At 37.5% G+C, this 25,189-nt stretch overlaps 6 protein-coding genes across 18 annotated transcripts; 2 read left to right on the top strand and 4 right to left on the bottom strand.

Moving 5' to 3' along the window:
- Positions 1-45: 45 nt before the first annotated feature.
- On the bottom strand, positions 46-10,352 carry LOC107273089 (microtubule-associated protein RP/EB family member 1). 13 transcript variants are annotated; one of them, XR_003061447.1, is made up of 7 exons: positions 9,187-9,453; positions 6,459-6,693; positions 5,845-5,901; positions 5,300-5,391; positions 5,052-5,207; positions 4,483-4,576; positions 51-2,941 (listed from the first exon to the last, which is right to left on the bottom strand). XR_003061447.1 is itself a non-coding variant. In XM_015750907.2 (7 exons), exons 2-7 carry the CDS (start codon positions 9,451-9,453, stop codon positions 2,879-2,881), a joined length of 870 nt encoding a protein of 289 aa, XP_015606393.1. In that variant the 5' UTR covers positions 9,454-9,475; positions 10,094-10,344. The 13 variants fall into 13 exon arrangements, 12 of the variants coding, with proteins under 12 accessions (XP_024946155.1, XP_024946156.1, XP_015606400.1 ...); XM_015750907.2 differs by lacking the exon at positions 4,483-4,576 and adding an exon at positions 10,094-10,344 and having other exon boundaries at positions 2,879-2,941; positions 9,187-9,475; XM_015750909.2 differs by lacking the exon at positions 4,483-4,576 and adding an exon at positions 9,949-10,083 and having other exon boundaries at positions 2,879-2,941; positions 9,187-9,475.
- A 185-nt stretch (positions 10,353-10,537) lies between these two features.
- Positions 10,538-12,371, top strand: LOC107273090 (neuralized-like protein 2). Its single transcript, XM_015750917.2, has 3 exons — positions 10,538-11,542; positions 11,603-11,926; positions 12,007-12,371. The coding sequence occupies exons 1-3, from the start codon at positions 11,179-11,181 to the stop codon at positions 12,123-12,125; spliced, it is 807 nt and encodes a 268-aa protein (XP_015606403.1). The 5' UTR covers positions 10,538-11,178; the 3' UTR covers positions 12,126-12,371.
- Positions 12,372-13,070: 699 nt separating this feature from the next.
- Positions 13,071-15,337, bottom strand: LOC107273087 (acetylcholine receptor subunit alpha-like). The gene is made up of 7 exons (XM_025090381.1): positions 14,995-15,337; positions 14,877-14,921; positions 14,680-14,789; positions 14,385-14,592; positions 14,126-14,303; positions 13,910-14,062; positions 13,071-13,842 (listed from the first exon to the last, which is right to left on the bottom strand). Exons 1-7 carry the CDS (start codon positions 15,211-15,213, stop codon positions 13,445-13,447), a joined length of 1,311 nt encoding a protein of 436 aa, XP_024946149.1. The 5' UTR covers positions 15,214-15,337; the 3' UTR covers positions 13,071-13,444.
- Positions 15,338-15,996: 659 nt separating this feature from the next.
- Positions 15,997-20,449, top strand: LOC107273091 (transmembrane protein 214-A). Its single transcript, XM_015750918.2, has 9 exons — positions 15,997-16,237; positions 16,618-16,814; positions 16,895-17,581; positions 17,661-17,871; positions 17,946-18,088; positions 18,968-19,091; positions 19,182-19,447; positions 19,530-19,681; positions 19,769-20,449. Exons 1-9 carry the CDS (start codon positions 16,111-16,113, stop codon positions 19,893-19,895), a joined length of 2,034 nt encoding a protein of 677 aa, XP_015606404.1. The 5' UTR covers positions 15,997-16,110; the 3' UTR covers positions 19,896-20,449.
- On the bottom strand, positions 20,435-22,290 carry LOC107273093 (putative deoxyribonuclease TATDN1). The gene is made up of 5 exons (XM_015750921.1): positions 21,955-22,290; positions 21,644-21,823; positions 21,179-21,572; positions 20,889-21,092; positions 20,435-20,768 (listed from the first exon to the last, which is right to left on the bottom strand). The coding sequence occupies exons 1-5, from the start codon at positions 21,977-21,979 to the stop codon at positions 20,663-20,665; spliced, it is 909 nt and encodes a 302-aa protein (XP_015606407.1). The 5' UTR covers positions 21,980-22,290; the 3' UTR covers positions 20,435-20,662.
- Positions 22,291-22,503: 213 nt separating this feature from the next.
- Positions 22,504-24,705, bottom strand: LOC107273092 (dolichyl-diphosphooligosaccharide--protein glycosyltransferase subunit 1). The gene has a single exon (XM_015750920.2). It carries the CDS (start codon positions 24,577-24,579, stop codon positions 22,750-22,752), a length of 1,830 nt encoding a protein of 609 aa, XP_015606406.1. The 5' UTR covers positions 24,580-24,705; the 3' UTR covers positions 22,504-22,749.
- Between the last annotated feature and the right edge of the window lie 484 nt (positions 24,706-25,189).

Below are 25,189 nucleotides of genomic sequence, written 5' to 3'. Positions count from 1 at the left end.
TAAAAATTTGAATAAAGTCCATTTAAAAATTAAATCACAAACGGGATTCATCCTTTCACAACCCAACATGACTTTTATTAAACGTTGCAACGTGGCATTACAGCTAGAGAGGGTCTTCCCAGCAATAACCGAAAAATTAACCGTGGTCCAAAACCATTAAGGACGATCAAAAAGCTCTACGACGCGATAATTTTTCGTCTCAGATTCGCAAATCTAAACAATCTGGATCGTTTCCTTATCGAGGTGGAGCCTGTCAATTTTTCGGAATTGTTCTCATCATATAATCCATGGTGTCCCTACTAGGAACTAACATTATAGCGAATGATGGTACCAAAGTGTCTTGACTTGGTACTCCTCATTATAACGTTTATTAGATTATCGCTGAAATTGCAATAGCGACGTGTGCGCACCTCGCTAGAGATGTGTGATGATGTGAACGCATGTGCCGAGAAGCGACGCGCATTATTCGGCTAATTAAAACATGAATGAAATCGTGCTAACGATCTTGATTAATGACATTAAGAAACAGTCAATAGGGACAGAATTAAAGAAACAGAGTAGAAAGCGCTGCAGTAGCCCTCGTAATTGTTTAGAAAAAAAAGGAGAAAAAAGTTAATAAATGATACTTGATAAATGAAATTAATTCTAGTCAGACGTTAAACAATGGTCGATCCTCCATAATAATCATATTTTAAATGCAATCCTCAAGTGACCTCTGATCGACAAGAGATCCACCAAATTAAAATTGACACAGCGCAAGGACAAACGTACACAATATATGTATATCTGTTTTTCAGTTTTACTCTGCGACACAGACAGAGACAGACAGATAGGCACGCGCATGCACATATTCACTTGTTTTCATACTCTAATTGGTTTACTCAATGCCACGCACGCATCTAAACAGAATCCATCATTCATTCCTGCTCCAATTCATCATACAGAAGGATTTACTCATTCATTCGTTCATTGACTTGGACGAGTGGCGCATCCCATTATGTCCGATCACGCGCACTTACAATCTTAAGCTACGTCAGAATTACGAATTTCTAAACGCGATCAATTATGTGTCTCGTGCGTGTACGCATATCCGTGCATACACCTAATTATGGGAAAACGTGTCCTGTGTGTACGTGTACGCACGCGTCAATCGGTCACAGCGTGTACATATGCATTGATACGTGATTGAATGCTGCGTGTGTTTCTTTCATTTATTAAGACTTTCTTTTTAAACTCCACAAACTTTCAATATCCTCATACACGTTTTAGATTTCCTTCTGCTTGTCCCTTCCCTTGCGCTCGAGGAAACACTTGTTCTATTCACAATCCATAAGAGATATTATTTACTTAAACTGTGCAGATCCTTTCCTTTACCCGCTGACCAACCCCTATCAGGCCACATCACTTTCTCCAGACCTTTCCCCTTCGCTCAAGTAACTTATGGGCTCGAAATTTATCCCCGTAATATACATGTCCGTTCCAAAGTCTTTTGGTGCGTGGACGTTAATTTTAATTCCGCGTTTTAAAAGTTGCAAGTAAAAGCAGGATCGAGGATGTGCACCGCCATTGTCGGGCCAATATACGAAATAGCGAGTAGAGTATAAAATTGAATCGTAAGCGGTATCCTCACGCCATTTTCATATGTATATATATAAACATATTATATATATCGTACGCTCTAATCAGACCATTACAGTTTCCATCAATGACAAATTTCTAACGCACTCTGTAGCGGTTCTTTATTTCTTACGTGCTGCCTAAGTGATTCTGGCAGAGAGGAGCATCCTTATGCAATATACATATTTTTTTGGTGACTTGAACCGAAAGAAGAGAAAACGAGAGTACAGTGAAAAATTTTGACGGCTGTTAACAGGCACAACAATTAGCAACAGAGGCTCAGGATAAATTTACGAATGCTGACGAAAGCTCGCGAAAGCCACACAACGAAGAGGTCGGTCCTTCATTTTACACGAGAATTTGTAAAATCTACCAAATCCAATTGCCATCTTCCGGGTTATCAATGGGATTATAAACTCTTAAAAATTTTTAATCAGCTTATAGAGATAGGCGAGACTAAAAATATTTTTAAAAAAGAAAGGACCTTCCTCAATGGATTGCCTTCCTTATTTTGTTAAGCCCGTTACATCTAAGAAAAAAAGACGCAAGGACCTCAAGCTAAGCATGTCACTCGTATCTTGGAATATCCTCTTCACACGTCGAAGGATTATCTATGACGTTGGATGTAGTAACGCCTACGTAACCTAACCTAATATAACCTATATGTATCTTAATTGTAACTCGAGAGAAATTGGCGAAGAATCTATGTATACGAAACGAGATGAAGGGAACGTGATCGCATTGCCAATTTTGTTTTAACAATAATCATTATATTGGATGATTTCTTAAAATGATTCTAGTATTATCATCGTTATCATTACAACCCCACGTGGGTATAACGTGGCGAATTTGAGAAAATATCTATCGAGAGACGTTCTAAAATTGGTATTTGTTTTTGTTTATGATTTTTGTATTTTTTTTTTTCTATTAAATGCGAACAATTCGTAATGGTTTCGCGATGAGCACCGTCACGTGACCAAGATGAAAAGAATCGATGACGACGACGACGATGATGAGAACGAGACTTTTAACGTGGAGACGCGCTCAAATACGGCCAGTTTAATAGCAACAATCTTTAATAGTAATAGTTTAGAGTAGTAATAATATTAATAATCATGCAAAGGGGCTGCTGATACTGGCTTGCGAACTTAATCAAACGAAAACACACTCAATCGTTACTCTCGATCTTACAATAATTGTTGTTCTTGTTTGATTTCTGATCTTGTTCCTCTTCGTGTCCTGGGTCGTAGAAAAACTTGAATTAATACTCGTCGTCTGGTGCGAGCCCGTCACCCTCCAGTTCTTCGGGAGGTGCAAAACCGTCCTGGAATGACATACAAAAGGCATGAGTTCTCTTTATAGCAATCACTTTTCTGTGTATTTGTTTTGATTTATTTTTCTATTGCATTCTCCGACAATTGTTTTTAGTTATAAATATTTAAAAGAGCACGGTTGCTCTGAAACTTTTTAAACCGATTATTTTTGAGCTAGGGCAGATTAAAAAATAGTTTTATCGCACTGATCAAAATCTTCCAGCATCCATGCTCTATGCGTCTATGCACATAACAAAAAATTAATTATACCTACACGTATATGCAGGTATGTTTTGTATTATAAATTTTGTTTACACGTCCTTAACGCTTTGAGATCTTCCATACGTATCAATGAACGTATCAATTAAATGCTTAAGAATGAAACAAACGAAAATGCGACAATTATCCTAAATGAATTGCAATGGTTTGCCCGTTACCGTAAGTACTGTAACGTTATCATACAAGACGGACGTGTACTACTCGAAGAAGTTTCAGAGACCTTATGAGAACAAAAAAGAAAAAATAGGATAGACAACTAAAAGGTAAAACAATACTGGGAGTAGGATGATGGCAGTCGTTATAGAAAAACTAAATAAAATTTCATTCAATGTTATTCAAATTTGTTCTAGATTTCTTTCAAAACCTTTGACTGCCAATATCCAAACCCGAAATATAAAAGAGAGATAAAAGAGTTGTGTAGTAAAAAAAGATTGTGACGTACTGATAGGTGTAGTAAAACAAAAAGTATTAAAGGAACAAAATGAAAGTTGCCAAATTAATTTTTCTAAATTAACCGAGGGCCGCTTGAACGTATAGACAAGCTTTAAAGTATTAAATGTTATACTTCGACACTATAATAAATAAATAAAAATGATATAATGCATAAAATGATAAGAACCGAATATCATATTTTTTTTCGCAGATTCTTAATACTTGTATATCTCAAAATATCCTACATAAAAGATGAATAATATTAACAAGAGGAAACAACAATAAATAAATTATACCGATGAAGAGTCAAGAATAAATAAAAAAAATGATATATATAATGACTCATAGAAATCATCTTATCTTGCCTTTCAGCATTCCTTATCGGACCCATCGTATTAAAGGGAGTACGTAACGTTAAATAAGTAAACAAAAGTAAATAAGATACAAATAAAAAATAAAAATAACCAACAAAATATCACAGAATATGCCTCAACCGCTAAACCCTCTAACTATGTATATAAAAAAAAAGAATGTAGGTACAACGCCCTAAATTTGGTGACAGTCCCAGCAAAACTGTCTAGCGTGATAAATCGCAATGGCAGATACAATCGTCGTGACACATTGTCCGTCGTGCCGCGACGAGTGGCGATTCGTGCCACATTCAATGGCTTTTGAAAACAAAAAGGAAAAAAAAAAAAGAAAAGAAAAGAAACAGTGGTGCGTTTATGCTGGAACCATCCTCCCAGCCAGCCAAGTTTACTGTTAATCAAATATCCAAGGCGCCCAACGAACGAGGAGGAGTTGCCGACAGACAGCGGACGTCTACCTTACGGAGTTTTACCTTCGATTAAGAGTGACCTGCTATGGAAATGAAAGATAACCGAGAAGAGATGCTAATAGGTCTCTTCCTCGTCCTCCTGGCCATTCCCATTATCCTGAAATCATTACAGTGTCAACATTTCCCGCCACGAGAGCCCCGACGAATGATCATAAATCATCAATCATCAAACATCAATGGTGATCGTCGTCATCGTACTCGTTCGTAAAACACAGCGCAATGGGATGTCGTAGGAATAACAAAAATGAATTTTTCTTTAACAATAAAAAATATCGTTAGGCAGCCGAGGTATTTTGGATGCTTGTCGAATTCTTTTAAATTTCCATATTTTTTTTGCGTTTCTTTTAACGATACAGCCCGCTTTGTTTCACGATTAGGTTGGATTTTTTAATTTCTCTTGTTCTTCTTTTACGGTTTTGGAATTTTACTTTTCGAATTACACGGGTCTGGCATGGTACGGAATAATGGTGGTTCATTTTCAAATCATGTCTCCAACTGTTTCTCGTTTGCATGTTATCATAAGGACTCGTGGGTTTTAATTTTGTACAAGAGGCGAGAACGACGATCCTTACCTCCGTAGCGTAAAGAACTTCCAGGATCTTCTGCACAATTGGTGGTGGATCACCGTTGTCACAGTCTTGACACATTACCTCGATGTCTCGGAGCTTGCCAAAGTAGAAATCTCTCTCCTTTTCCAAACCATCTACAGTCATCTTCAATTCCATCACCTATAAGAAAAAGAATGACAAAAAGTTTATTGATTACCTAATATATGATGGAATTCAGAAAGAGACATAAACCATATTGAAAGATAATTTACCTGTGCACTGAGTTCCTCCACCTTTCCCAGGTCTCCTCGGGTTCCAACTGGTCCAGTTTTTGGCACAGGACGGTTTGGCTGCACTTTGTTAACTGCATATGGAACAATTTATATTATTTAAATGCTCCGAAAAAGTGACATATCCCACAACGCTTATGCAACCTTTTAACTATGGACACGCGGTACAGCAACAATGTATACAAATAGAAGGATAAAAGTATGAAATGGTAATTGTTGATAAGTGATAACCGTTTGTAACAATCATCAGATTGGCATCTACTTACATTTATATAATTAAATATCAAAGAATAATGTGCTTCTATGTACAAGATGACAGAAAAAATATTTCATGCAAAAAGCCATGCAAACGTGAAAAGTAACTTGCGTGTCGTGTAGCACGAGATTCGGATTAATAAAGGAGAAACGTCATTTTTCAAGAGAACAAAAATAAATACCGGGCAGTTATCCTGACCATTAGGAAATATGAAATGGGATCTATAAAATCAAAGAATACCACTAAACAATGATAAAATAATAATAATTACTAGGCTTGCCTACGGACTTCGTAGCAGGCGCTTGAACAGGAGACGGAGGTCCCTCACCTGCGGGCAATTTCATACTCTGCTTTTCTTAGTGTTCAGATAAAAAAAAATAAAGGTAACTTCGCGCAAGAGAAACGTGTCAAAGAATATTCTCTAAATAAACAAAAATTCCGGAACATTGCATTAGACAGATGCATATTCGTTATAGACTATTAAAACAATAACCTCAAAAAACCTTAAAGTGGGTTGTGATCAATCGAAAGGTAAAATTGATGATTTAGAAAAAAAGAAGAAAAATAATGAAAGAAAACCATGACTACCTACTTATCAATGAATATATACAGTGTCTCACTAGAGACATATTAGTATAATGCCAATCATTGTTATTAAATCCGTAAATCCGTCCTAATATAATTATTAATTAGTTGCCTTGCCATCTATTTCTAAGCCAGATTAGTGAGCAAATCTTGGTGCTCCAAGTTTTAAAAACAAAATGTTTGTTTAAAGAGCTGTGCTCCCTTCTCTGCACACTTTGTGTTGCTTTCATAATTCTGAATTGTTAAAAGGAATATAAATCAAAGTAATGGCGAAAGAAAAAAATAAACAGGCGAATGTACCGGTTCTTGCGATGGGTCTAGATGTGGGTATGTCGCGCGTTGGGTTACGTTTGACAATTCCGATACCACGAGGAGCGTTACTGCCACCACTGCCCATAGCTTCACCATTGCGCATAGCCAAGGCATCGTAAGGTTCTGTTCGCGTGTAGTTTGCATCAAAGAACTTCTTGAACCACTGTAGAAACTCGAAGTTGTCCTGGAATCTGCCTTTGACCAACCTATCGATTGGCACGATCTGGAAAGGAGGGACGAGGCCCGTGGAAAAAAAATAGAACAAAACAAAAATCACCGTAAAATAAAATTCCTCCCTTTAGCAACAAATCATGTAAGAAAATATCTTCACGATTTTCCGCGATGGTAATTGATCCGGTAATCTATATAATAATTTGTCATTGACGAAGATTAGTGATGATCAGTTTTCCACACAATTGGATGCACTTTTGAGTAGATCGTTGTTTGAATTTATAGTCCTGAAAAGGCGCAGTATGTCGATGAATTGTGAAAATGAATTACTTCAATTACTGAAAATTTAAAGTTTTGAATAAAAGTATTAGAAGTTGACAGATTTGTTACAGTAGGCGATTTGTAGGAGTGGCGGATTTGGTGTCGAACTTCCTAATATACAATGAAATAAATCTGCTCAGAGCTCTCATTCCTCCCTGAACCAATTTCTTGGACGTGTGGTTCTATCTTCTAGCCCCTGGTCACTGTAGCTCTTTTTCTCTTCCTTTCTGTCTTTCTTATATTTCTTACTCTATTTATTTCCATTGGGCTATAACTTCAATCACTTCAATTCCTTGTAAATACTTCAAGATTGTATTAGGAGTGGCGAGTCCTGCGTTGTTGGCGGTGACATCCCTTACTACGCTATGAAGGGGAACGTTCTCTTCTGTTTGAGTTTGCTTGTACTACTTTAATTGGCGTATTGGTATATTTTCAGATTTTTTAGACCAACCTTTCTAACTTTGAAAAATGAATAAATTTGCTTAATGAACGAAAGGAAATTGCACTGTTGGAAGATGCAATATAATGAACATAACTGTAAAGATAACAGAGAAAGAAATGTCATTTCATTTTCCGGTTAAATGCAATGAGTCCTTATTCAGGGTTCAATAATATCCTCTTATCGTCCACGCGGTATGTATTCCTTATGAAGAGTAATTTATGATAATTGAACCGACATATGTATCATGTGTTGTGTCTTTTCTCTGTATGGACTCGTAGACATACAGATTTCCTTACTAACAGAGGAGTACTAACATAGGCTCAATTCATTGAAAGCATTGAATTTATGAATGGAAATATTAACCAGTGTCAACCACTTCAAACAGTAAGTAACAATATTAAAAAAGTAAAATGTATGAACGTTTAACAATGAAAAATACAAAATATAAATGAGAATTTGTTGAAATTGAAATTGTAAGAATTGCTATTAATATTTTCTAATATTTAATATTGTATAGCATTGTATAATGATAATTTCCATGTAGTGAACAAACCATTTATAGTAAAGGAAAAAATAAAAATTCGACAGGCAAAATGAGAATTTTGTACTGCCAGCATATAAAGGACATAACCACCATGTCACGAGCTTGACATTCACTATCCTAAGATCGCTATTGTCGTTTAGCCAATTAAAATAAAATAAGTAACAGAGACATTTGTGTGTCTCCTAGGACAAATAGCTACCCCCTGCTTGGATGTATTTTTAGCCTGGTAAAAATAACAAACTTTCCTTCTGATGCCACAGCTACTACTGAGTATCAACTTAAAGTGCACTGCACACCTATGAATCCTCAGATTATGCGTGAGTCTTAACATAAACAGTCGTTATAACATAAACTGATAAACTTTGTTCAGAGTAAAAAAATCTAATATTATCACTGGGTAGTGCCATGAGATGTGCCTCATAAGCATCTTTCATAAAAATGCATTTTTTAGCTCTTCTTTTGTTTTCAATGCATTCAGTATCTTCATTCTTGTCTGTAAGATTCTTCTTATAGTAAACAAAGCAAAGTGTATTCAGTGCACTCTACAAATATGTATAATATATATACATAAAACTAAAAAATGCAGTGTCTAAACAAATAAAATTACATGTCACGCACTAATGATATGTTCGATATATCTAGAAGCATTTTCAGGAGAATCTTGGATTACTACAAACGCATAAATACGACACCTAAATATCTAAAGAGCACAGAAGCCTGACAACCTTCAAATGGCTTGAGGGCTGGTGAGACAATGCGAAGGAAAGAACGAAAAAAAAAAGAACATGCGTATATGTGCCAGAATGGCAAAATAGCAGTTGGAGTACCCTGCGGTTGCCTCGCCATGACGTTACGCTGCTGAATGTGCTTTTGTTGCATCGGTGGCTGCTTTGACTGAGGTGGAAGCGGTACCAATTGCGGATTGGATAAGTTATGAGAACCATCAACGCTGGAACCCAAAGGGATACAGCCGCGCGCCTCGCAGGCGTCGTACTCACGGCCGTCATAGTTCGCGTCAAAGAATTTCTTGAACCACTGAAGAAACTCAAAGTTGTCTTGGAAGCGGCCCTTTATCAGCTTGTCCACCGGTATTACCTGAACCATTCGCGCAGTGCTCTCGTTACAAGTACGAGCTGCAAGATTAGTGCAACGAGCCGGCAGGAACGCCGGATAAACGTGCTGACCAGTTATAGCCTAGATGCTCCTGAAGGAGGAAATATATTTCTAAGATAGCTCACCTTGTCTACATTCATCTTCTTAAAGCCAGCCTGTAATAGTTTGAAGTTTTGTATGTACTCGTGTTCCAGATTGGTCCTGAATTTCACACGCTTCAGTGGAACACTTCCAGGGAAGAGCATGTCCATAAATTGACAGTACACAGCACCAGTACATAGCTCTTCGATTTTAGTGAAAGATGATTGTAGGCAGTCATTAACCCAGGAAAGCATGTCATGACGGCTCAGGTTGTCCGTCGTGACGTTCGTCGCGTAAACATTTACCGCCATGATTCACCACCTCTAGTAAAACCTAATTTGACATAAAAATTTCAAGGTTAGCGACACTAGCAAACCGGATAGAGTGAAAGTTATCAAAGTAATCGAAATGCCGGTTCTCGGTTGAGAATGACGTATATCATGATGAGATCATTCACCAGAGAATGTATAATCCTTAACAGGCTCACACGTTATCAATGACCCCTTGCACTCAAAACCTGCTACCAGAATAGACAAACCTGATCGAATTAAATGTCGTATCTATCACCTTTTTTTCCTTATATTTTTTTAGCACTCAACCCTATCTAACGCCCCGTATGGAAAACTACAAGATGAAGATTCTTCTGATTATACCTAACAATTCAGAAACTTCTATGTAACCATGAAGGAAGTAACTCATGCATATTGAAGAATATAACGGGTATGTACGATGTGCTCAAACATAACGTTCACTCGTCTCTTATTCTAAATGCTTTATCGACGTGCCACGATGTTGGAAAGGCTAACCGTCGGAGGTCCTCCATTGGCAGGGAAAAAAATAGATTTGCTACGTGCAACCGGAAGGATCCTATGTAGTCATTGACGTAGAATATCAGTTACACTACTAACGATATCGTTTATCTTGTTCTTATAAAGATCTAGAATAACTCACCGTGTCCTGTAGATCGTTTGCACGCAAGATGCACGGGTCGCGTACACGAAAGATAAATGTGCGCTGGTACGTTTAAACGCGCGCACAACGGAAATATCTAACGGTTTCTGTGCCGGCGATTGGTCGATCGATCGCCCTTCGTTCACCGGTATCCCAGGTCTTTCACGATTATTACAGTCTTTATAAGGTTTCCGCAACTCGATGGATTTTTAAAAATGTCGAGCAACCCCTTGATAAATCTTGCACTTTGGACAGACGCCAGGAAAAACTAACAGGACGCACACGAACACAAGTTTTTTTTGTAACTGTCAAATGGCGGGGCGTTAACAAAGGAACGCAGCCTTCTAGGGATTTTACCAGAGTTTCCCTAGAATAGGGAAAAATGGGACTCTGTGGAGACTTTTGTCGTATATCCTGTTTTGCGATTTGATAATTGATCCACTAGTCTGTTCGATTGGAGTTGATTGTTCTTTGTGATGTGTTTCTTTTGTATCCTTTTTTCTTGGATGTCTTGAATACCTTGGTTATCGCGTCCTGTCAATGCTTCGTGAAACTAAAGAACTTGACTTTAGAATATTCCTATATACCTATGGTTATGCGTATGACTGTTTTGTGTACATGTCATCCAATGGACAAATCAAAGTTTCAAATAATTAGTCGGTTTATCTATAATCTGTGTTGTAGGAAAAGTTTCAAAACAGAAGTACATACTTCATCCTTTTTATCTGCCTTGAGGCAGGTGACAATTTGAAATTCAGAGTAACTAATATTCTTGTGCTATCGAACAATCCCAGGGTTTTATTCGATTGAATCCTGGATGGAAGGGCTACGAATATTTTGCTGCTCTAGCCCTTCTGACACTTGGAATTTAATGCCTGTATAGTGAGACTGCCAAATGATTTGACTGATTAGTTAACGTGTGTCTATCAGTTCAATAATTCAATATTGTCGTGATTATTGTTGCTGTGAGTGTTGACTTCTCTGTCAACTCAACCGACTCTTAGTAACTCATGGATACCCATCGAATAGTCCTTTTGATAGAATTCATTGTGTATCAGTAGAAAAACTGAAGAGTGTACTTTGCAATGGCTGGGAAATCACGCAAAATAATCACAAGATTCCATCCCAATCATGGAAGAAATTTAAGGGTCTTAGACGACAATACTGTAGCTTGCCGAACTTCTAGCTTTGCAGATGCATTGGTCTTTAGTGAGAAACCCATACAACTTGGAGAAATATTCCTAGTTGAGATTGAGAAAGTTGAACGAGGATGGAGTGGTCACATGAGACTTGGATTAACACAAATTAATCCAGCAGATATACCCCGCAATGCTTTACCACAGTACGCTTTACCAAATCTTTCAAGATTAGGTTCAACTTGGATTTTTGGAATTACCAAGTGTCATAACATTTGGGACAGCTTTGAGGGCATTGATGGCACTGGCTATGGTAAGTTGTCTATCTCTGTTTTATATAATAATTACTTAATGATTGCTCTTCCTGAACTAGGTGAAGGAATACCTCTCCGTGAGAAGAAACTCGTTACAGACGGGGTCAATGTACATACATCCCGTGGCATTATTCCTTTCAATGCTCTAAGGCCAAATACAGTAGGATCTTCAAGGAACATCCTACCTACAGATGCAGGTAGTCGAATAGGAATTATGTACGTACCTCAAGCTGGATCTGACAAAGCAGAAATGCATTTTATTATCAATGGAGAAGATCAAGGTGTTTGCAGTAAAGACATTCCATACAAAACTGGACCACTACATGCTGTGGTAGACTTATATGGCACCACTAAACGAGTTAGAGTAGTCCAGCTGTATGGTGGTATGTAATAAATATTGTAGCACATAAATTTTCATAAAGAGTTCAATGTATTCATCAAATATCTTCATTTTTTTTGGTAGTATCAACATTGCAGAGTGCCTGTCGTGACGCTATATTACAGTACACTGAGAGAACAGCAATAGATTCGCTGCCGCTGCCACGCATGCTGAAGGATTATCTCCTCTATCAATCTCCATGAAAAATAAGCAAAACTATAAGGCATGATGATTCCATTCAAACAACATTCATTTAACGGAAGTGAGACAAAAGACATTTTTGCTGACGGGAACTTTTTTTTCTTCTGCGTTGCTCTCTACATCCTTATATTCCTAAGGATACCTTCCCGTCCTACGTCAACGAGATCCATCATCAATTGTATTATAAATATATATATTTCTTCTGCAATTTATTTCCTTGAACAAAGATGGTCAATTTTAACTAGAAATCACTGTGCTTCAACTTGATTTCTGTATCTTCTACATTGCCATATAGCATCTGCAATCCTATGTTCGAAACGTGAACCTTTTTGCTTTTTCTTTACGAATTATCATATCATGACATTTATCATTTCACGTAAACAATACATATTTTCCCACCAAAAGTTCTAAGACAATTGATAGTATTAGCTCTTTCAACCCCACATATATGTACATAGTGTGAGAAAGTATGTAATGGTCCTAGACTGGGCATTCGTGATTTAACGAAAATGTTAAGATATATATAAGAAAGAAAAGTGAGGAAACATCCGAAAGATTTGTTTTCTCAAAAACTGCAACAATGATGACTTATTAACGTAATGATTTGAACGCTGCATTATAAGTTTCAGTAGAGACACCTGTATTACTAACGGTACTCGAGAATTCTTTAATGCTGGAAACATTAATGTAATGCATACCTATGACATTGCAAAAGAAAATCCACTACATCTATATAAATACATCATAAGCGTCATAAACGTTGCGTATTGGGAAATAAACGTATTTCTACGAAAAAAAAAGTCTGATGGTGCTATTGTAATTTGATTCCTTGATACCACTTTAGATCTTATTTCACGACTTGAATACAGCATTTTGGAGTGCTTATATTCTACGATTATTTCTTTGTAATGAGTTATGAGACTTAACTCTTCTACAATTTCCAATTATAAGGTTAAATCGCTTGATAAATATAGCGATCATTTATTATTTTTCATATTTGGTTCAAAGATCAAACATTCTGTCAACACTAATGATATTTAATCAAGATGTTCTTAGTATAAACAGATATAACAAATTTATCGCAACAAAAAATAATTTGCATTTCAAATTTTCTAAATTTAATAACGAAGAAAATAACAGAAACATGAATAACCACAAAAATGTCAAGCTAATAGGATCAATCCACCACTGAATGAACACCTGATGAAATGCTTCCAGTGGATGGGCACCCGTATTAAAGTTACTATATATAGATATAATATACATATGTGAATGCTTCCATTTACTGGTGGAGTCACCCACTTATGAATATTTTAAGTGATCATTTACCCATCATTATGGAACGATCATAGCTTCTGATCTCTGTAACTACGGGCAAAAGAAGAAATAGCATAATGATATAGGTCAGAAGAACTCCTATGAAAGATAGACGTCCAATAAAGATGGCCATCAAGGACCAAGACTGATCATTATCCCGGGACGAAGTTCTCAATTGAACAAGACCAGAATTGTCATCTGCTTCCGTCTCAAGTCCTGCAGAAGCTTTAGGATCGAGAGTGTTCAGCAAGAAGATCTGGCCAACCTTATTGTTCAGTATGAAGGTGTTTATTGACGAAATCCATCCTGGGGCTGGTCGGCTTATCGCATGGAGTTGGCGTAGGAACGTTGTCAGAAATATAGCAAAACCAGCCATTGCCAAAGAGTCCCGATAGAATATCACTGTCAATCAATGAGTTATCAATATCTAGAATAATAATCTAATTTAATTTATTAATTTATTACTAACAAATGCGTGGGACAGTAGGACCATTACGTGGCACATTCCAATGCAAGTCCTGGAAGGTCAGTAAATGACAGATAAAATTTATTACTGCCACTATCATTCGCTCTGCCGTATTGGGATCCAGCCAGAGTGTCGTCAATGTCATCACAATCAGTACTAATGAAGAAAGTTTAATATAAATATCATAATTTAAATGATTGGTTGAAGATGAGGACTTACTTATACACGGTGTGATGTAAATAGTTTCCATCATACCGGAATGTCTTTCTATAATGAATATGAAGGAGATAGTTGATAATGTGTCGTTTTGATACCATTTCGGTTGAATTATTTCTTTTGTTACAGTCACATTTAGAAGATTCCATTCTACACTGCCTACGTAACGTAGCATTGTGATCTGCATGAATGTAAGGATTCACCGTCATTGTCTTGAATATATTAGGCTTTCTTAATGTTTTTAATCATTTTATTTTCTTACCCCCTCGTCCATTAGACGAAAATCTACTTCTCCGATATGGTACGCGGATACTAGACGAACTGTACATGTTTGTATGTCAAACGGCCAATTTGTGTAATCCGCATCACAGTGGGTTACGTATTTTACTTCTGGTAAACAGTTGACTAATCCATTATTATTGACACTGCATTGCGTTGCTGGAAGACTTGTCCAGTCGGAGGTTTCCCCACTGCATAAAAAATCATACATACATAATATAGGTATACATTTGTAATCTCAACTATGAAGCTATAATTTTTCATATGAAGTTATTCACGCATTGTAGACAGATATATCCGGCCGCCATATTTCATCAAAGGTAACGTGAATCAATTCTATTGAATCAAATCCTGCTGGATTCCATCGAAGATGCTCGTCATGCCAGGACTAGAAGAAGAAATACAAAAAGAATACTTGATATTGAAGTAAGAAGAAAAGGAAAGTATACACGTATATTTCTTTGCACAGACTTACCAATGCCAGCCAGCTATGTAGCACCAGAAAATTCGTGCTTTCCTCCTAAGATACATAAGCAACAAATCCAAAAATTAAAATAGTACGAAAATGATTGATAAACATTTAATAAACTTACAAAATTTATCATCTTTGGCGCGAGCTTCAATTCGACAGTTGTTACATTCTCTTTGCGAAAGATAGGTCTAATTGAATAATCGTAATCACAAAAAAGATGTCTCCTCAGCTGCATCATTGTGGATTTGCTCTCGAGGTCTTTGCACTCTATCGCCCGAACCCACAGGTGATCCCTGTACATGATTGCTAACACGAACAGGTTGAAGAAGAGATTTCTCATCGTGGGCAGATTGAAACGACGTGTTCAAGTCGACTGAGTTAACGCGGTTCATTTTCAACGAGAATAATTATCTAACTAAGGTAACCTGAGAACCCAGACGCCCAAAACGCCCCTTCTGGTACAATAGAATAGGACTTATCTTTTTCGATAAATACTATATATTCCTGGATAAATGCCTGTTAAGAATTTTGAAATAATTATATGTATAACGATTTGATCACGAAGTTCTTGCTGTATAAAAAATGTCACTAAAAGATTATATCGTTTCATTAATGCTTCATAGAGTATTTTATAAAGTTAATACTTATAAAGTTATGAATCCTACAAAAATATGCTTAATAGTGATCTTTCTTATTTTAGAAGTGTGATCGATTTGTTCCACTTCGTCATCGGGAATACATCCAACCTCTGATTTTTCTGTTACCGCCTCTTCAAATTTGACTCATTGACCCTGAAAGACAAGTAGCACGGTTAAAAGATTTTACTTTTAAAAATTGACCGCGTATCCAAATGTGCCGTTATGTGCTACTAATGATGACAACAAAGTGTTTAGTAGCTATTCTATAAATTATTTTATAAAATAATTTATTTAATTACATTACCAATCTATACATCGATTAATGTCTGTTGTTAAAGAGTAATGGATTGTTATTCTGCGGCAATAGCATTGAGTAAGCATAAGGATCGGTCGAGTTGTCACATTCGTGGAGTTTAAATGGCGCGTGGCAAATAATGCAATGCGCATGCTTGTCCACGTACGATGACTGCAGCGACAGCAACACAACAACGTTCCTCTGGCAACCACTAGCCACCAGTTTAGTGCTGTGCAGTGCCTTCAGTTCCGTGTGGAAGTAGTAATCTTTCGGTTTTTCATTTAATTTTTGTAAAGATCTCATAATGTCCTCCGGAGGCTGGGAAGTCGTCGGCAAGGGTAAAAAGGACAAAAGCAATGGAAAACCAACAAAGCTGACCAAAGCGGAGAAGAAGAAATTCATAGAGAATGCACCTAAAGTCGAGGATTTTCGTAAGTCTGGGATCTTCTAACCAACTAGTTGTAAACAATAAAAGCCACCCACATTTAAGTAATACTTTTTTATTTACTGTAACGTAAATAGGTATATAGGTAAATAGGTAATAGGTAAATAGGTAAGATACTAATTGATAACTGCTCAAAAAATACAAATGTAAAAGTTAGGTTTGTTGGAATGAAATTAATGTCGGCTCTAGATCAGAGCAGAGGTCTAGTTTATTAAATTCAGTATCTTGTCTACCATGTGTAATGAGATTTTTGGCATTTTGGAATGGCTCGTTATTCGTGCCCACCGTACAATCGATGTTTTCTCTCAATGTCTCCCAGAGGCGCAAAGCTCTAATCCTCGAAACATCGTGATTTCTGCGCACCAGTGCCCCTCAGTCAAGTGAAAACACTCTACGACAACTTGGATGGGAACAAGGAGAACAAGAAGCCGACTAAGGAGAAGGACAATAAGACCAAGGAGAATGAGGAGAAGAAGAAGCAGCAAAAGCAGAAGCAGCTTGAGCAGAAGAAACAGGAGCCTAAAGAGAAGCCTCCAAAATCTATAGAGGATGCAGTAAATCTGGTAGATTTCCTTGCCATATTTATTCTATACTTAATCACTAGTATTGGATATAAACAAACTGTTATTTCTATAATTCATAGATAAATGCAGCATCTCTGGAATCCTCAATAATTAATGATGAAGTTAGATATCCAGATGCACCACTCATTTGGTTAAAAAATGTAGATGCTTTTCTGAATGCAAGCATTCCCATAGAGCGAGATGATCCACTATTTGATGGAAAACCACCTGGCTACCCATTGAGTGTTGTGCCAAAAACAATACGATCGTTATTGGAGAGAGTAATTGAAAGAGCAGGACCACAAACTGTCAAATTATTTTATGAAGGCACACTAACTGCCATGGCTACAGACATGGCCAAAGGAACGCCTGTAGTTGGACACAAAATATTCTTACAACTATTGGCACAACACGATCCTGACATGACCATCGCAAATATTCCAAAACTAATCAGTTTGAGAAAATCCTATCAAAATAGAAAGCCTATTGGTCAGTCCCTATTTTGGGTCCTCTATCAGGCAGGTCGTAAAGATTTATCAGTTGGTTTAAAAGCATGGCATGAGATTATTTCACCTATGTTGGAAATAAAGAACTACTCAGGATATGTAGTGAAAGTTTTGAATGATATGGTTGCTGATCACATGAGTAATACAAATAATGTAACCCCCGATATGTATTTGACTATTCTGGACGACGTGTACTCAGGGAAATTGAATATTCCTGCTACCATTGTAAAAGAAGTCACTCCCGTTATCGTGAACCTCCGCGTGAGTAAAATAATATATATAAATAACGCTCCAAAACTGATAGAAGTACACAACAAAATTATTTCTGTTTCTTTTTCAGTCAATAACATTCAAAAACGAGAACGCCAATTATCGTAAATTATTGGAAACTCTTTTTGACAAAATAACACTAAAAATCAGCCCAATTTACAGGGATGAATTACTTCATGCTGTAGCAGCCTGCCTTATGATAGACGTTCGGTGCTACACTACCTGGAAGAATATTTATTCCAAACATTTATACCAGTCTAGTGTCCTTCTCAAACACATTGGTCAGCATCATACTCCATAACAATTACTAATTTATTAAGATTACCACAATGATAGATTATCACTCTGATTGCAGATTCTAATTGGAGTACAATACAACCTACTTTAAAGAAAAAAGTACTTTCTGAAGTTTTGGCATCCTTCCAAGTGTCAAATGATGGCTGGAAAACGGCCAAAAAGAAGGATGAATATCTGTCGGCATGTATTAAAGGATGTGAGGTAGGTATGTAAATTAATAAGACTTCTCTCACTCTCATAAACCTACAGCATCTTTTCACAACGAAATCGGGCACACGACTGAAGAAGAACCGGTTTAAATACACGCGGTTCATCTACAGCGCCCCCTAATACTCAAATCCCAGTTTTCCACGCCATACACAACAGTCAGCAGTTGGACGGCGACGCGCATTTGTCCTCTCCAAAAGACTTTGACCGGCAAACGGTATATTTTATACATTCATCGATATAAAATCGAAGTAGCTACGTACTTCCAAAAAGGAAGACTCATTCTTTAAGATCCTGTTATCAAGCAGTATATATTCGTATCGGTACCAGTACGCCAGTGAGTTGATACAATAATATTTCACAGTGAAAGCTCTGATACCACCCGTAAACGTATAAACTTTCAAAACGTTTGCGTGATACATCATGTTCCGTTTGTTTAGTTTAGGTTAGGTTCGGTTAGGTTGGGCGAGGCGAAAGAGTATCGATCGTCTATTGTGCTGTAGAAGTTTTCTACATATACATATCTATGTCCCCGAGTTGCGCCTTGAGCTGCGACGTTAGCATCGGTTGTTAACATTAGCGCTTCCTTTTTTTTTTATCGACATTCGACCTCGGAGCAATCTCTTCGTTTGACAAGAACAAAAAATTACACGGTCTGCCTTTACGAACGGAGGTAACGGCTGATTTCTATAGTCGCTTATAATGTGTATACAGTGAATATTGAATTTAACAGAGTCAGCGTACTGTGGATTTATCGTTAGCCAAGGCGACAAATCGCATTTTACGTTTTCTTTGTTTTTTAATTGTATCAGTTTATTCTCGCATACAGCAAACGGTGTAAAAAGTTCTTATCCAGGAACATTCCTCTTTCAGGTATTAGTAGCAAGAATGACAGTGTCAAGGAGCTGGTTTCCCTGGAAGAAAGGAAGTCTACTACTATTCCTTCTTATCAGTGCCATTGTAGCGATTGATTATCGGAAGCATGGCTCATTCGAAGGTTCTTTCTTAAAACTTATGCACTTTTGGAGTCATTTTTTATATTTAAATTTGTGTATTATTCTATAATTATCTATAATTATTCTCGTAGCCTCTAGTACTGGGAAGTTCTTGAAAGACAGTGGCATTCTTGGGCAAGGGCAGAGGGCTTGGTCAACAACAAAATACTATTCGGCTAAAAGTCTCGAGTATGCTGAAGCTAGTGCTCCGGAATACTATAAAACTGTTGTAGATGTCTCCATGCCTTACATTAAATTAGGTGGGGATCTTTATCTTGTGATAAGAAATGCCTCATGGAAGCTGTACAACAATATAGCAGCTTATGTGGCTCATAATGGACCTCTCGTTGCAGCAAGTGTTAGTACCTCTATCACATATTTTTATATCAGACATTATATAACATTAAGAAATAATGTATAAACGTTTCTTCATGCAATAGATCGATCGTTATGCACCGGGTCTCTTAGAAGAGACACGTACAAGAAGCATTCAAGCTCTCGACTTTGTAAAGACTTATTCTGCCCTGGCTGCAGAGCATATTGTTGAATATTCGACACATGCTATTCGCTGGCTAGAAACCAATGTCTTTGTGTGAGTTTTTCTGCTCTACAAAAATATAACTCACAAAGCAGTTACAAGCATGACTCATTTTTCTTTGCGTTTTCCTTTTTTTTTCAGTGGTAAACTCAGTCCAGAGAGTCTTCAAAAATACGCGAGTCAGGCGATCAACACAACGCAAACCTTCGCCAGCCAAACGTATGACTGGGTTTATGAAAAGGTACAAATACTGTCGAAAGTTCAGTGAAGCGGCGAAGTCAGGACAATACGCCGTGAACCGACAAGTAATAACATAGTCGGCGATCGAGAACTCTTCCATACCTCAGCATTTATTTGTTATATATAAACACGGGAATCGAGAAACACGAGGACACTTATTCGGATGAGTATTTAATAATGATTCTCCGAAACGAAAAATAATACAAAATGTTTCAGAAAAATACATATGAGAAACTTTAACACTCGCAGTCCCTATTCTACTCGATAAACCCGGTGTCTCGTAAAAAACTCTAAAGTTTAAACCAAAGCGCGTGTTTGCCATGACCTTTATCACGTAGACAGGCAGGCGCAGTTTGACCAAAGTATTGTTTTTTTATTCCTATTTTGGACAATTCGCAGTGCGGCTTCGTAGAAAAGTAAAGAAAAAATATTTACGAGACCACAGAAGACAAAAAGGTGAACCCGCGCTGTTGGTATGTAACCCCGAACATAGTATTTTGTACATTTATTCCATATATTTCGTTTGTGGGTTTAGAAATGTAGAATGAGTAAATGATGAGAAATAAATAATGCAGAAAGCTTTTCCTTTTTTCTCTTGGTAAAAGATTTCTTTAAAGTCGATAATGTAAGTAAATGCAGCAGTGTATAATAATTCTCCTCACGCGCCGGCCGTGTACATGTAATTAAAATGTCGAGCGTACGCGGCAAAAAGTTCCACTGAGTTACGTATGCAAGCGCATCCGCAATTCTCTGTGAGGAGAGAAACGTACATATAGAATACAGTCCTGAGATGTTTTACAACTCGTGTGGGAAGAAAAGCTTCATCGTGTTCTTGTATATTTGGTTGCACAGGTATTCCTCCTCCTCATCTCTAACGCGTGCCAGTATTTCCAAAATTTGGCTGCAACCATACAGAATTAATCAATACATTTTCAACTTTTTTTTTTATTTAAACATCTTTATTCTTTTTATATTATTAGTATTACTTTTACCACAATCTAATTAAATTGTTAACACTTACACTATGGTGCATGGCTCATTTCGACCCTTAACCATTCGGTCTGGCTGCCATTTTTCCTTTTTCACTGATGGAAAATGTGTAATTACATGTTTTGCTGCTGCATGTGTCGGCCTTATTTCGCACCAGGGACAATCAGTCTCTATCATAAGACGGTCGGATGGTATCGTTGTTACTGAGAATAGATTGTCTTCGGTTTTGAGCGAACTGAAATACATGATGCATCGAAATCAAGTGGTCTGTTCTTCCAAGAAAAAAAAGTCCAGCAGTTACAGAAACGAGATTCTACCTACCAGCCGTTAATACCTATATACAGTCCAAGCTGAAGTATGCTGTTGGCATCCTCTGGATTTCCATCAAAGGAGTGTACAACGCCAGCTGTTAATTCATTCTTATATTTCCTGAGTATTTGTACAAAGTCATCACCAGCATTTCTACAGTGAAGAAACATTGGAAGTTTCAACTTGGAACACATAGAGAGCTGCATCTCAAAATACTTCTTCTGAGTATCTTTGGAACAAAATTGTAATCGATCATAGTCTAGACCCATTTCACCTATAGCGATTATCTTTTCCCGATTTTCGACAGCTAGATCGCATAATGATTTAAGGTATCCCTCAGGATCACCAGATTCTTCAAACTCGTTGCACCTTGTTGGATGACAACCAACAGTAGAAAATAATCGTTCTGCAATAAACGAAAACTAGAAGTACCACATTAGGACTCAATCTAAGACGAACAAAAGAATATTGACGTACCATCAGTTTTAGCTAATTCAAGAGCTTTCTTGCTCTCCTCGATGCTACCAGCAGTTATGATAATCTTGGAAAGATTGTTACTCCATGATCGTTCTAATACATTTTGTAGATCTGCCTGATGCTTTCGAGATCCATGATATATTCCTTGGTACATAGGATCAATCAAATTGGCCCCAATATCTGTGACAATTATTACAGACACTATTTCAAACGGTCGGGCCATTAAGTAACATAACCTTAATCGAAATTCGCAATATAAAAACTGACGAAATATGCATTTTTATTAAAAATTTCAATACAGTTTGACGTACCTATGAATTTACGTAAATTCGTCATCCTCGCTCCGAGTATAAATTCACCCTGAAGAGCGAGGCCACCGAAAATTAAGATGACAGCAGGCTAGCAGGTGTCCGTTTAACCGGCGGTTCGTTTGACACATGCTCCAAGTAGGGATACTATTCCGAGTCGAAGTGTCACTTTGCGCAGGCATACTTCAAAAACGCCATATCAAATGAAATAATTTGGTATACTCTAAACGCATTCAATTCTCTTAAAATCTCTTCGTTCTATGCAAAATACGCTATATACAATGAATTTCTAATGAAAAACCAACGAATTAATATATTTTTGAAAATTTAAATTCTTCGATATTTCTTTAGACTAATGTAAGCACTAGCTATAAATATTTACAAAGGCAAGAAAGAAGATGTAGTATAATAACTGATACATCTTTTTTAAATGGTCATATGGTAAATTCGTTCCCTTTGATCTCAATGTTGTCTAGTGTTTATTGTATTGCTTATTCTACTGAGTTCTATAGAATGTTAAGTGATTTCAGGATGTAAATAATATTTTCAATGCTACTTATAATACTTCTTTATTACAAAGTTGAAAGAGTAGAGCAATAGTTGTCCTAGCCATTAGTACGTAAATGTGTTTCATAACAATCGAAAGTGAAGTACGACAGTCGAAGTATTTTATAAATTTTGGCATCATTGCCATTCCTAGAAGAATCTCTTCATCACAAGCATATCCCAGGAGTATCCTGTTTATCGACTGGAATGATAAACCTTGTGAAAACAATTTTTATAGCAAGGATCTAATGACTATTGCAAGGATTTGACAATGCCATTGATCTTCTCTACGCATTCCTCTTTCTTCTTAGAGATAGCAGCCTCTGCTTCGATAAAGGGCTGTCTTCCAACCTTACCCGGAATCAATTTGTCCACATAGAGAGTTTGCTGCTGATTATACAGATCTTTAAGAATTCGATCATACCGCTGCAATTCCATAACACGTTCATAAACGTCACTAGATTCTGTTTTTAGTTTTTGAGCAAGTTCAGCGATAGCACTGGTTGCATTTTTGTACTCTTGATTGATGCTCTTCACTGCAGTAAGGAAAGCATTAGCATCTTTGTTAGCTTTTAAGTATACAAGCTGATCATCCAGGTCATTGTAGGAGCTCACTCGACGATCCTGAGCAGCTAGAACTTTTTCGCATTGCCCTGCTATACGCAGTTTACTCTCAGATGCTTCGTCCTTATCGATGGAGAAGTCTAGACGTACGTAAACAATAACCATCAGGAATAGAAGGTACAAAGCCACAGCCACTAATAGTGGCTCCTGAAGCATAAGCAACCTTGGAAATGTATATCGAAGCCTGAAGTTTTGAATGTGGTTTTCAACTAAGTTTTTCTTTGTCACCGAGATCACTGGTCTACCAGTTGTGTCTAGGTATGTGTAGTGAAGACTGTCTGGTAAACGAGTAGCTGCATAAGGTAAAATTAGTTCAATATCACGAGATCCTTCTGGTAGAATGATTTTCACGATCAGCTCGTCCACTACCATGTCGTCGAACACATGGTCCAGAAGTCTCATCTCCAACGTATATTGATCACCAGAATGAAAAAGGTATTCATAACTAGGCACGTTATATCCGACTGTATAACGAGTTTTCCATCCACCAAACAATGGAAATCGTGGTCTTAAGTTAAGTTCTACAGAGTCTTTCTTGATTCTGGCATGGGATGTCGAGATATTGCCAATCTCATCCCGATAGTAGACATCAGAGGCGGCAGCTGGTAAAATTGTATCAAAGCTCTGTACACTAGCTTCACCAGACTTGGATTCACGTGCATATTCATAACGCGAAAATGATCCCTTCAAAAGAGCACCAGTGTGAAGAAGATTAATTGTTTCCTCTACAGCAATGTTGCCCCAGTGTGAGATTTCAATAACTCTCTCAAGCCTTGTAACAGTGAGGAATTTACTGTTATTTTCAAAGTGCACAGCAAGCTCCTCCGAAGAAAATGGAGCACGTTTATCATATGGTCCATAGGTGATAGTGGATTCAGTTTGAGACACAGGTTTAATCTTGGTATAGCTCTCAATATTACGAGACGGAAATACAACCATAGTAGACTGCTTAAGGACAGGATATGGTGAGTACAAATAAAGGTTTCCAGTGTAGCGTACCAGTTGCTTTTCTTTCTGAATGATCTCTTTAGGATGAGGTACAAGCTCATGCGTCGAAACAACTTCAACTTCAACAGAAACCGATCGCCCTGGCGGCAATGAGTCCTTAAGTTCAATCTGATAAAAAAGCTTATCAGGATGTTCCTTTACTTCACTCTTCGAAACCTTCAGAGCAGCACGTCCAGCCTCTCTAGTATGAGCTCCAATGTAACTGAGTCCTTCCTTCTGCTTATCATCTATAGCGAAGAGAAAGCTGCGCATCGGACTTTTTCCACCATTCTCTAAAACCACCTTAGTGGTGATCTTGGTGAGTTGAGATTGCAGGTCAATGTTCCTTTCCACATTCTTCAGGACGAGCTCCGGTTCCACATTTGCATTCGGAACTGCCAAAGTAATTGCCCGAGATGCCAAAACCACCACCGCCAACGATATTAATGCACGTAACGTGCCACAAGCCATACTTTCAGCTTAACCTTAATATTCTTAAAGAAACTCGCCAAACTCGAACTCGTCTTCAAACTGTTTACCGGTAAAGAATACGGCAAGTGTGACAACATGGACGTGGCGCGCAGGACGTGGCTGTCGCTATTTTAATATTCGACATGAAGATTTGATAGGTTCGGTAGTGCCTGCTTATCTGCTATTGGTTAAACGAATTCATGTGAACGCGACCAAAACTTCAAAAATATCAATGACTACGTTTACACGACAGCTGTACACCCCACCCCTCCGATATGATTTAAGTCTGGTTCAATTTTTTAAATATAATTTTAAGATAAGATAACCAGAATTTAAAATTCGATTAACGTCGGAGTAAATGGGCATTAAACAAGTTTAGTTAAAACTGATGTAAGCGAATTGACCAATCCCAAATATCCCTTAAAAGTTGAAATGTCTACGATTTGTCAATTCCTTCACTTCCTTCTGAACTTTGCGCGGGGATCAATGGCTGGCGGGGTCAGCCGCCGGAGGCGGATGAGATCCCTTACGTCTAACCCACTGAGCTTGCTCGGTGAGAAGGGACGGAGGTTGCAGCGTTGAATATCGTCCCTCAGGAAGTCCTGGCGGG

Source organism: Cephus cinctus, unplaced genomic scaffold, assembly GCF_000341935.2.
Source record: "Cephus cinctus unplaced genomic scaffold, Ccin1 Ccin1_scaffold1371, whole genome shotgun sequence".
Taxonomy (NCBI): Eukaryota; Metazoa; Arthropoda; class Insecta; order Hymenoptera; family Cephidae; genus Cephus; species Cephus cinctus.
This window is presented reverse-complemented; position numbering and strand designations above follow the sequence as displayed.